Source organism: Polypterus senegalus, chromosome 13 (genome assembly GCF_016835505.1).
Source record: "Polypterus senegalus isolate Bchr_013 chromosome 13, ASM1683550v1, whole genome shotgun sequence".
NCBI lineage: Eukaryota > Metazoa > Chordata > Cladistia > Polypteriformes > Polypteridae > Polypterus > Polypterus senegalus.
The window spans coordinates 163,385,494-163,397,720 of NC_053166.1; the positions used below are offsets into that span (position 1 = coordinate 163,385,494).

Below are 12,227 nucleotides of genomic sequence, written 5' to 3' on the forward strand. Positions count from 1 at the left end.
CTACAGGCTGAAACTTCAATGCATTCAAACAGATGGCATGTGGGCACAATGAGCAGCCCCAATGAGGTCATATCCATGCCACTCAGAGCGCCCCCTGACCATGCAGGCTCAGAGCCACCTGACAGCGGTGCCCTCCAGTCTACCGAAATTAGACCTCAGGGGGCACAGCGCGGCTCGAGCTGGATAGTCGATCGGAGAGAAGTCGAGTACCTAGGACAGCATGTCAAAGTGGGCTACACAGTGGGTTGGCAATGGCACTGATGCTGGCACGTGTCCTCTGATGAGACCCCAACTCGACTTCCTGATCAGGAGGACCAGGGCCAGCGCTGGCATCAGGTTGAAGAGGTGACACCGTTAGTGACAGCACCCCCTCTCATTTGTCTCAGCTCAGTCGTGCCAGGAGGATGTCCCCCGTCACACATGCGTGACACTCCTCAGTTTGGAGTTTTATTTCTGAGGGTCTTTTGTCGGTGTCAAGAGGCGACGAGACGTGACATATGCAGTGGTCTTCACACGGCAGGAGACGTTTCGTGTTCTTAGTGGGATTCAAATGAAACGTTAGGCATACCAACCAGGCAGTGAAGAAGGCGACATGGTGGTCCTGCTCAGAACATCCCCTCAGCACCAGTGCCAGCTTGCAGCCTGTGGTGTCAATGAGGTCTTTCATTTCTTCCGGTAGTAAAGCCTAAACTTCATGCCTGAGATGTCCCCAGAGTGGCTCGGTGACATTGAGGCCAGCAGACCGTCATGGCTCCTTGGCACCGCCACTTCTTTCTGGTTCAGATCAAAGCCTTGCTGGAATGGCAGATGAATGCAAACGTCCCTCAGTATCTTCTGATGACACGCTGCACTCGCCTCACCGTCAACCTGCACTTTGTGCTCCCGTGCCGCTGGCGCTCTCAGACCCCCAAAGCAGCGGAGGTCCACCTCAGGACTTCCGCTCAGGGGTCTTGTTGGTCCCCCTCCAGACAACACATCTATGGGTGTCAAGAGAAATGCCAGAGTGAGTTTCGTCTTTGTTCCAGACGTCCCAAGGCTTCTTGTCCAGGTGGCCCACTTTTGTCCAAGTCCCATGGTGGTCTACCTGAACTCGTCATTTTGCACATTTGAAGGGACTGGCACTTCAATTCATATCTGACTGATAAAGCTGAGCTTCGATCTGCTGGCACACCTGCATGAAATGTGCAAAGGGGTCTCGAAGGCCGAGGAGCCCACTGGCTGTTTGTGCTGCACAGTCAGTCATGGGACCAGAGTGGAGGGCCACCACCATAGCCACCTCAGCCTGTGACTGTCAGCTTGAATGGACCAGAGAAGGGTGGCTTGGGGACGAGCGGGAGGTCGACGGGCAGACTGGGGTAGCGGCTGCTAAGTCAGAGAGATGGCTGAGCCCCCCATGACTGGCCGAATGCCACTCCTGTCCACACCTGCAGTCACGTGACCAAGAAGACTCGGCCATAGGGAGAGGCTGGGAAGGACAAAGAAGCCCACTGAGGCGGCTCGGGGGTCCGATTGGGCTGCCCGTCAATGGAGGTGTTTTGAGCACGTCCAGCCAGAAGGAGACCTCGAGGCAGACCAGGGACACACTGGACAGATTGTACTGGGTATCCCCCCGGAGGAGTTGGACGGGGGACCTCTGGCCATCTTTGACTGCTGCCCCCTTCGACCCCAAGCAGATAAGTGGCAGAAAATGAATGGGTGGATCAGGGCAGTCTGAGGTTGCAGTTGCCATTAGGACCACCAAAGGACACCCACAAGTCTGTGATGGCCAACAGCTCCACCTGACCGCCATTCCATAATAAACATTTGGGGGTTTGTCTGGTCACCCAGGGGTCTGTAAACCTCTGGGCACAGTTGTGATTGCACTGGCAGCTGGTTCTCCATCAATGTCATAAAAGCTTTGGCACAGGGCCGTGGGCATACAGCGAGCCGGCAGGCACATATCAACTCCCAGCACTCAGAAAGTGCCCAACTATATGATACAACGCACAGCGTGCATTTGCCCTGGCACCTCACTGGCCTTTGTGGACCTCCTTTATGGCCGGCCGACAACTTGGAGGGAAAGTCGCGTTGGCGCCTTCATGCAAATTCTGCAGCCCTTTGTGATGGCCATGAAAGACACCAAAACACACAGAAGTGACAAACAACAAGATGACGCGTCACCATGCCCGGCGACCCCCGCCTCTGCGCGGTGGGATTTTGAAGAACAACAATGGCGAGTTCGGGGCCGTGTTTGAACTGAAGCCATTACCAACTGGGAAGGGGCTAAAGGGGGATCAGTCCGATACGCTCATTTGGAAGGTGGGATGGCGGCCGTTGGCTTTTAACAGGGCGCTGCCAGCTTCTCGCCCGAGCCGTCTCGTTTCTTTTCGGTTCTTCTCCTTCTCCTCCTCCTCCTCCTCCCCACTGCCGGGAGGCGCGCTGTGGCGATGGCGCTGCGGCTCTGCGGCTCTGCGGCTCCTTCTTCACGCACTCCGCGCAGCGCCTCTCCTCCCCCGCACGGCATTCTTGTCGGATTTTTATTCAACTGTGAAGTCATTTAAAAAACTTTAAAGAGTTGCCATTGTCGACTCGCCACGCCCCCTCCCCGCCCCGCGGAGCGCATCGCGACAGCCATTGGTCAAAAGTTTCTGGCCTCGCGTGCTGATTGGCCGGGGGTGCGCTACTGGCGGCGGTAAAGCGAGTGGCCCTCCGGTGGTCACTCAGTCCTGAGATGTGAGCGCGCAGTGAGCGCGGCTTGGTGGGCGTCCGTCTCACTCGTGAAGCTGGGGGAACGCAAGGCCCACAACGCCACCGCCGTCGCCGCCACCACCGCCGCTTCTTCGCCGTTGGCTTCTCCTCTTGGTGTAAAATGAAGTCGGGCGCGGGCTGCAGCCTCTGGATTGTCCTGTTGTCACTTCTGGAGTCTGCGCGGGCCACCTACTCGGAGGACCAGTGCAGCTGGAGGGGGAGGTAAGGGCGACATCCGTACGGGGGGCGGGCGTCCGTACCGCGCTGGAGCCAAAAGCTGCAGATGCTTTCGCTGGTGGCTCGTCTGTCTGTCTATCTGTCTGTCTTCGTGGGTACGACTGTGGGGTGTTGGGGGTATAGTCACATGGCCATCCAGGGAGCGGAGCCTCGGTGCTTTACTTAATTTTGAATGTGCCTACTTGTAATGCCCGCAAAGTGCCACACAACGGGTCGCTCGTCCCGGTGGGCTTCCCTTCCCATTGAGCCCATCCAAGTCTCAGGTCTTTAGCAGAACGTGCGAGTTTTTCGGTTATAAGGGGCTCGTCATTTCCAGCGCCTCTAATACTCTTGTAGCTTGAGGTGCATTGCATGCCAGTAAAGGGGGCGTAGGCTCATGAGGGCCTGGCAAGGGTGATGCCCGAGTTCAGTACATGGATGGGCGCACGGAGTGGCAAGTGAACTGACGCGGGGAGGAGCAGCGCTGCGGCTGGACGCCAAAGCCGCCAGGGGGCGCCTGCTTGTGATCCTGGACCTTCAGATGGCATTTTGTCCCCATTCTTGTCGTCATTTTGTGCCATTGTTTGACGTCAGGAGCTCCAGATGCTCCTCTGTGTCCAGCCCTGTCCTTGTCATGGCCTGACTGGATGAAGGAGAGAGTGGGGTGGTCAGACTGGTGGGCACCCTCGACAACTGAATCCTGCCAATGCCATGACGGCTGCACTGCTGGCAGCTGGTTGTTTGGTTGACCGATGGCCACTCTGTCATTCATTGTGTGACACAACGTGTGTTAAGAATCCTTGCGTGACATGTGTGTCCCAGACAGCAAGTCTGTTGGCCCACCTGCCTCATCTTTAATTTTTTTGTCACAATATTCTTTAAGCAGGCACAATATAAGATGACAAACACAGGTGACCTTGATGGGACCCGACTTGTGATGGGGGTCTGAGGGCAGACGGGCATTAAAAGAAACACAAACGCTGCCCCTTGAGGCTGGTGGGTCTGAGCCTGTAATGCTGGATGACTGGACAAACGGCCAGAGTGTGGGGGGTGCGGGTCGAGTCTCCCGCACACCCACGGCCCCTGATGAGCAGACTGGTAGGGGTGGACCACCTCAGTTGTTTTGGAAGTCACCTGGCCTAGCAGGGTGGGCACTGGACTGTAAGCACAAGGCCCACCTGGATTTGCTGAAAATATGGAAACGTGAATCTGTGCATAGAAAGGGTCTTGGCAGGGCCTCCGGTATAGAAAAGCACTATAACTGTATATGAAGTGCCACGTGTGCCAGTTTAGACCCCACATCTGCCATGGTAAAGTGGCTTAGTCAAGTGTGAACCGAAAGGCGCTCTATGAGAGCCCAGGTGTGCCCTCCCTCTGCGTACAGGGACAGCAGTTGTACTGTCGGTGTATAGCACCTTGGCTGCGGGTGTCACCTGTAGGAGTGACACTGATGTGTCTCTGATGGTGACCCTGAATGTTGGCTCCCGGGGCACCTGCTGGATGTCAGACCTGCCTGAGCGCTGAAGTCAGGGGGGCTCCTCAGAGAAGGCGGTGGGACGCACGTGTCCATCAGTAGCCCCTCCGCGTCAGATGTCATCGGCTCTCAATGAAGGCGCTTTACACTTCAAAGAAAGGCAATTAGGGAACAATGGCCAGCCCTGCCCCCTAACCCCCACAGCAGAGCACAGCTGTTGGGCCTGAGACCGCCAGGATGTCCAGATGCCATCGATTGATGTTGTTGTTGTCTGTGTTGGTGAGCACATCGGGGCGGCCCAGAGTCCCAGCTGAGCAGCACAGGGACAGGGAAACGTGTCACTTGGGGAGACTGCCTCTGCCACTAGGGGGCACCACTGCCTTCTGAAACAGTGTGGCACAGTGGGTAGGACATTGGACTGTCACCACACGGCTGCAGGTTCAATGTCCCCAGTGCCCCGGGTTTGGGCGAGTGTCCGGTGGGATCGTCACTGAATGCCATCCTTCATTTGGGTTTTCTTGTGTCCTTTGCTGCTTTTCTGGGGTCTTCACTTGTGTTTATTCCTTTGATTGATTCTCTTGATTGCTGCACCGCTCCAGGGACCCGGGTTCGATTTCCAGCTCTGCCTCATGGCCCCACTACACTGGCTCCCACCTGTTCCCAGTGCTGCTGTCACAGGCTCGGGCGTCCCAGTCAGGGGCTCCAAATGAATGAGCAACTGAAGTCGTTGCCCGTAGGGTTTCAGGCAGGCGTGTCGCCCCCTACAGGATGTTCGGGGAATTCTCAGTTGGGCAAAGTGAAACCCGTGTGGCAGGCCCCGGGGCACCTCGTCTACGCCTGTGTCCAGCATCACGTCCACTCAAGGTGCCATATAGGCCAGTGACACTGACGGCCCTCTTTTTGTCTCCTCTATTCCAGCGGCCTGTCTCAGCAGCCGGGCAGCGTGGAGCAGATAGCGCTGCACTGCGCAGAGGGCTCACTGGACTGGCTCTACCCGAAGGGGGCGCTGCGGCTCAGCCTGTCCCCGCGTCTGCCCTCCGGGGCGGTGGGGCCGGGCGGTGCCGGGCGCAGCTCAGAGCACATCACAGCCTGCATCAAGCCAGCCGAGACGTTTCGGGGGGCGCAGATCTACTTGGAGCGGGATGGCATCCTGGAGCTGCTGGTGCCCGATCGTCTGGACGGCCCTCGCCCCCCCCGGGTGCACTGCTTCAGCCGGCAGCCGGGCGAGAAGGTCGCCCTCTTCTTGCAGGCCACCCCTCACCAGGACATCAGCCGGAGGATCGCCGCCTTCCGCTACGAGCTGCGTGGGCACTGGAATACGCGGCTGTCTGTCGACACGGACACCGTCCATTATGAAGGTCAGTGTGATGCCCGCTGCTGAGGGTGGGGTGTTGGTGGGCTGTTGCACCTCATGAAGATGTTGCTATAAAATGACCAACGTTGTCTGTAGAAAGCGCCTTTCACAATCCGGGATGGCCGTCCATCACAGGGCACACTCATGCCCACGGCCCCTCAGTCAGTTCTGACAGCGAGATCAGAACTCGGTCTTTGTGCCAGCCCTGTTCATGGGGTGGTCTTAAGGAAGTCATGCTCTGCTGCAGCGCCTGTCCCAAATACCCTGGAGTGCTGCTCCTTGGCTTGGGGGTCTCCACAACCGCAGGCCTGCTAGCCAAGCACACATTGGAGGAGAGCAACAAAAGCTCAGTGTGAGGGTCTCGTACAAAACGAGGCCTTTCATTGGCAGGCGGGGGCTCGGGGGGATTAGATGTGTCGCCATGGCGACCCAGAGGCCTTCCATCAACTGGTGGGCTCTTTGTTTTGTTTCCCTCGGCAGGGAAGCCTGTCTCCAGGAATTCATCAGGCCGGATTAATGGCCTGGGGGTTCACTTCGGAGAGCAGATCAACTTCGCCGATGGCCCCTCGCAGCCCCCACACCGCCCCCTTCCTGTGGTAAGACGGCAGAAAAACACTTTGCATCCTGCTGGCCGGGGTCATCGCCCCGAGGCTCGGCTGCACTTTGTTTTGGGACTTCTGCCATTCTTTTACGTCACTTTATCGGGCATGCTGCCCGCCTGCAGACGCTTGTGCCCACTGGCATTCATTTTTCACTTTAACTGCAATGAGTGTGGCACAGCAGTCTGTCGTTGGGGTGTCCTGGGGACATGATGTGTGGGTACAGTGAGTGGCACTGTAAAGCTGCACATGGATAGAGCGAGCAGGCGGGCGCCACTGTAGATGGGGTGAAAGGCGCTATATTCATTCAAAGTCAGAGGCTGCGGGGGCCGACACGTAGATTGTCAAGAGAGGGGGTGAAAGGCGCTATATCAAACAACATTTTTTCTTTCCTTTTTTGACATTTGGTGAGTCTGCCAGTCTGGGCGACCCGTGTGAATGGCGGTCACTTGGCCGGCCGCTGCATGAGTGAGTGCCCGATGTGCCCACCCTGATCAGCGTTTAACCCCGAGTTCACTTCTGTGTTCTTCCTACAGGGGCCTGCCGGCCGTGCAACGACAGCGAGGTCCTGATGGCCGTCTGCACCAGCGACTTCGGTGAGTACCCCGCTAAAATGGAATGTGATGCCATCCTTAAAAGTCAAGGTGCCCACTAATGGCCAGTACAGGTAACACGTGACCTTATACTGCATGAAAGGTGGACAAAGCACTGGACCACTGGAGCTGGAAACTGGTGGGCTCACCCCATTTATACTGCATATATGTTGTGCCCCTCCAGAAGAGAGGTGGGCACCAAGCAGCTATTTGAGCAACTGGCACCTTCATGTGGGCACCCCATAAAATGACATCTGGGTGGCCACACCAATCGGATTTTACCAATAGTGACTGTAGTGGGGGGCTTTTTTGGTGGGTGGTACAGAGATGGGGGCCGTTAACGGAGACTCTGCTGAGGTTCAACTATTGGCTGGAGGTCAACGGTCAAGCTGACCAGTCGCTGTCTGATTGTGTGTGTTTGAGCTTGGTGGGTGCCAACCCTTGACGTGTGTTCCTGGCATCTGTGTGTGTGTGAGATACGCGACTCCTCCTAACCTCCGTCTCTCTCGTCTTTGTCCGCAGTGGTCCGAGGGAACATCCGCTCCGTGTCCAACGACATCGACCTGCACGTGTCCATCATCAGAGTGAGCGCCTCTCGGATCTTCCGGCAGAAGTACGCTCTGTTTTCCAACGGGGGGCGCCTCAGCAAGTCCGGGGACATCCGGACCCTCCTGCAGTGTGGCGTCAAGCCGGGACCGGGCAGCTTCCTCTTCACGGGCCGCGTCCACTTCGGGGAGGCCTGGCTGGGCTGTGCGCCACGTTTCAAGGATTTCCGGCAGGCCTACGAGGATGCCCGGGATGCCAGGGAGCTTCCCTGCGAGCTGGCACTGGACTGAAGGGCGGCTCTTCTTGGTGGACGGTACTGAGAGCTGACCCCGCCATAGGTGGGCCAAATACTTTTGGAAGGCTTTGGCCAACCCGCACTCCATGCGCTCACCAGGTGGGTGGTAGCCCTGCCCGTCCTGCCTGGTACCCACTCAGCTGCTTGTTTGAACCCTTGTGTCGAATTCTTTTACATTTGCACGGCTTCAGTGTGGAGGACAGAAATGGAAAGCAACAGAGCAGTGAAGCAGAAGGAGGTGGAAATGCCAAAGCTTTGGCGCAGTGTTATGTGGGGGCTCAGGTGGCACCGGTGCCCCGCCTTCAGATGTTTGCTTGTCTACAGGTGTGCTGTGCCCACTGGCTGAGTCTTTTGTGACTGGCGCTACATACAGTTGGCTCCATGCAGTGACTCAGCCTTTGCTGTATATAGCGCCTTTCATCCCGACAGGACAGGTGACAAGTCATCACGAGCAGCTCATGGACTTTTGGGTGAAGAGGACATGCTGCCACGGCATAGGGGGCAACACAAAGGTGACGGAGTACAGCTAAGGAGGTCTGGGCATTAGGGGGCATCATGGCAGTCCCCTCCCCTACTGGGGGTCTGGAAACCAAAAAGTGCACCAAACTGGGGCCTCGGCCAATGGGGCCACCAAGACGTGGCACTCGGAATTGAAGGGGATTTTTAAGGTAATTTAAGGTTAAGGGAATTGTGTGTGTGTGTGTGTGTGTGTGTGTGTGTGTGTGTGTGCGCGAGCAAGCGAGGACACAATAAGAATAATAAGAAAAAGAAGAAGAATAATATATGAGGCGCCGGCTCGGCGTTTATCTCGCTGAGGCCCACGGCGGCGGCTGGCAGACTGGCACGGCTCTTGGTGTTTGCCCGCCCAGCTGTCCGCTGCAGGCATTCTGCTTTTGTTTTTGTTTTTTTGTCGTTTCATTCAAATGCACTATTTTCTATTTTGTGTTTTTTTTTTTTTTAATATAAGACCTGAGATACCAAATAAAAGATGAAAGCTTCTCACTGCCACGGTCCGATCGGCCCCCTCGCCCACCGTGGGCTGAGCTTAAGGGGGCCGTCAGAAATGTCAAGACGCGTCAAATAAAACGTCAAACAAACGCTGCACCTGACTGTCTGTCTGTCTGTCTGTCACCACGAGGACCACCTCAGACCTGTCCAGTGGTGGCCAACCCTGGGGACTGCGGGGGACACAAGTGGTGGGGGGTCTGGTATGAAGAGCGGCCAGCTGATGGACCCAGTGGGGGGAGGCTGGACAGGTGACCTGTTCTGGTGGTCTCAGTGCTGCTAGCGGACCACAGGTGGTCTTGTCTGAAATGTGGACTGAATGTGGCCTTGCTGTGTATTAAGACTGGGCACGCGATGGCTTGGGTGCGGCCTCGGTGCCCACGCTGGACTGGTAATGTGCCATGTGTGGCTTTGGCATCCCATTAAGGCGTTAGCCTCGAGGCATGGCCGTGGTGGGGGTCCATCCAGGTGCAGGGGGTCTTCGTTTTCTGAGTGGTCTTTATCGGTACCCACATCGGCTGTGATGACACGGTGGCACACCAGTGACTCTGGGCACAGGTTAACGTGCCAGTCCAGTACAGATGGTCCTCCCATGGTGGGTTTCGTACCCAAGCAGCTTCGCCATGCCACACAATTGTCCCGCGAGGCTGAGACTTGGCTTTTCTTTGTCCAGCAGTCGGCCATTAATTGGACTCCATTAAGTATGAAATTCTTCACGGCCTTACAGAATTCATTCAATGATGAAGTGTAGCCCACTTGATGCCCCCGTCCCATCGCTGGCACGCCGTCAGCCTCCCCCGTAATTCACACGGGCAGCCAATGCAGCAACAGAATCAGGCACGAAGAAGAAAGAAAGAAAGAAAGTCCAGACCTTCTGACAGCTGAGCTGGCACTTCACACAAGTGGGCCAGAGTGGCAGCTCAGGGGACATGACCCTGGGTTTCAAAGAATAAAATAGACTTGCATAAACTACACAGAACCCACAGGCTGGCATGGATACCTTCAAGCAGCCCACTGCCCTGGCATTTCATGTCTGCCCACCCTGTTCAGATTCTCCCCTCGTCTTCGGGTCAGTGCTGCTGTGTGCCCTTCAGGTCGTCCACCCTTTATGATTCCTCCATGCTGTGTGCCTCTCAGACTACCAGTGGTGCCCACTCCTCCGCAGCGGGTGGCAGGCAGCTGCTGCTGGCTCATGACTTGCTGTTTTCTATATTGGCAGTGGCTTACAGTTACTTCACCCTCTGATGATGGCACATGAGTCACCAAGGGGGATCACAACAAAAGAGTGCTGAGACCCCAAAAGTTTAAGAAACACTTCTCTGGGCCATCCTGTCACACCCTTGACAAATCCAAAATGTCACAGGGAGGAGAGGCCAAGCAGGCAGGGGGCGGGGCTACAGGAAACGGGAGGGGTCGGCACAATGGCAAACAAGCAGTCAAACACGGATGGGCGGGGCCATGAGTGACACCTGTGCTTGAAATGGGAGGGGCCAGAGGAAAAAAGCAGAGGTAAGGGGCGGAGTGTCATACACAGGGGTATGGCACAAGGGTCAGGAGTGAGTAGCAGAAAAGGGGTGGGGCCAGGAGTCAGCTAAAGAGGGGCTCGGGTGGCACCCCTTCCATTGGTGACTGGCAACCCCTTGAGGGCATTCGGCTCTTTTCTCCCTAATGCTTTGCAATTCCCATTTCACTGATGTTGCCCACTCTGCAGGCTATCCACACGTGGCCACCCCACTTGTCACCTGTGGACACGGCAGGCCTTTTCAGTGCTTTGCATAAAATCCGCAGGCGGTCCGGCGGCCCCCTTGGTGTGCATCAGGAAGTAATAAATTCTCATTAAGGGTCAGCACGGGAAAGGAAAAGGCAGCGAGAGGAAGGAGCCGGAGCGTGCGCTGCCTGCATCTCGTCGACACAACGTCCGACGTCTTTTTGGGTCGCTGCCCAGAAAGGGGCCACCCTTGCGATGGCCCGTCCATCTCACACGACCGGACTGCGCCGGACTGGGACACCGTGGTCTGCGCGTTCTAAATTTAGCATGTGGGCCGCTCACCACGGCGGGCGGCTTCCTGCTCGGGCCCTGGAACAATAGCGCCTTGTGTGAGCCGCCGGTCTGGCACACGGGCCTGCCAGGGCACAAGGGAATCGGCTGGCAGACCAGCGAGTTCATCCTGTTCCCACCAGAGGAGGCCCGGGCCTGGTGACCACACCACAATGGCAAGTCTGTGTGTGTGTGTGTGAGAGATGAGAAAGCGGGCAGGCAGGCACAGCAGGAAGAGAAAGAAAGAAAGAAGCCGTGCTATAGAGAGAGATGAGAGACTCGCCTGTGAGGTTGGTGTGCAAGGCGCCATATAAAGAGTCCATAACTCCGCCTCATATAGCGCCTTTTACAGGATGCCAGGCCAGAACCAGCTGGCAGTTTACGATGGCATCCAGACAGGCGTGGTGGCCAAGCCCCCTGTCTCAGGCCTGCTCATCTGCACTGGACTGGCTCTATTGCTCTCTCTGTTTTTCTGCCCCCTGGCATGTGCACAAACATCTTTTGCTGTGGCGCTGCCAGGCTACTCTGATGGGCGCCAAATAAAAAATGAACTGAATGTAAAAACAGCTCAGGATCACAACGGCTTGGAGCCACTAGAGGGCGATGTCACTTGCAGGGTCAGTTTGGGCTCCTCGCTCCCCACTCCCGTCTTCATGCCCTCGCTGTTGTGCCCACCGTGCACACCTCTGGCCACTGGCACAACACATCCACCCTGCTGGGCTCAGCTTGACAGCTTTGCTGTATGGACTCGTGTGTAGGAAGCAGAGGGCACAGGGTGGCACAGCTCCATCATCGTTGTCTGTTCAGAAACGGAACTTTTCATGGCCAGGACTGACCTGCAGAAACACCGCTGGCCGGAAGGAAAGCCGAGAGAGGAAGGCGCAGCCCGGTGCCCGGCTGGCTTATCTTGTTTACACGGACCGGGCCAGCGTCCTGTTATGTGCAGGTGGGCGTTGCCCCCCCTGCTGCTCCATACCTCGACGGCAACCCCTGTAGCATTCATTTTGTGACTGCCAGAGAGGCACTTCAGTGTGCCAGCCTCTTCTCTGGCATATCGTATTTTGAAAGCCCTTTACCACAGAGGGGGCTCTTACTCTCTATGGTGGTCCTTTCTTAAGTGCAGTTGTTGTTTCACCTGCCATGAAAGAGCCAAAGGAGGGGGCACGGGGAGACGGACTCAAACTCAGAATCAGAGACCCTCTTACGAAGTGCCATCGCCATCTCACTTGCCCAGAATGGATGCCAGGCCATTGGAGGGCATAGCTTTGGGACTGGGGGTTTGAAACACCACCGGCCAATCAGCATCTCACACAACTGCCAGAAGTCGACCAAACCACTGGGACTGATGGGAGGAACAAAAACCCGGGAAGAGCGAAGGCT

The 12,227-nt window shown here is 56.6% G+C and overlaps 1 protein-coding gene across 1 annotated transcript; it reads left to right on the forward strand.

Annotated features, from left to right (window-relative positions):
• The first annotated feature begins 2,708 nt into the window (after nt 1–2,708).
• metrn (meteorin, glial cell differentiation regulator) lies at nt 2,709–8,908 on the forward strand. The gene is made up of 4 exons (XM_039775435.1): nt 2,709–2,949; nt 5,336–5,775; nt 6,907–6,966; nt 7,486–8,908. Exons 1-4 carry the CDS (start codon nt 2,849–2,851, stop codon nt 7,797–7,799), a joined length of 915 nt encoding a protein of 304 aa, XP_039631369.1. The 5' UTR covers nt 2,709–2,848; the 3' UTR covers nt 7,800–8,908.
• Nucleotides 8,909–12,227: the final 3,319 nt, after the last annotated feature.

What these genes read in the sequence shown, in the direction of transcription:
- metrn (XM_039775435.1), top strand. Translation starts at nt 2,849, where the DNA reads ATGAAGTCGGGCGCGGGCTGCAGCCTCTGGATTGTCCTGTTGTCACTT. An exon ending in CAGTGCAGCTGGAGGGGGAG is followed by an intron (nt 2,950 to 5,335) that starts GTAAGGGCGACA and finishes CCTCTATTCCAG; the next exon opens with CGGCCTGTCTCAGCAGCCGG. An exon ending in GGACACCGTCCATTATGAAG is followed by an intron (nt 5,776 to 6,906) that starts GTCAGTGTGATG and finishes TTCTTCCTACAG; the next exon opens with GGGCCTGCCGGCCGTGCAAC.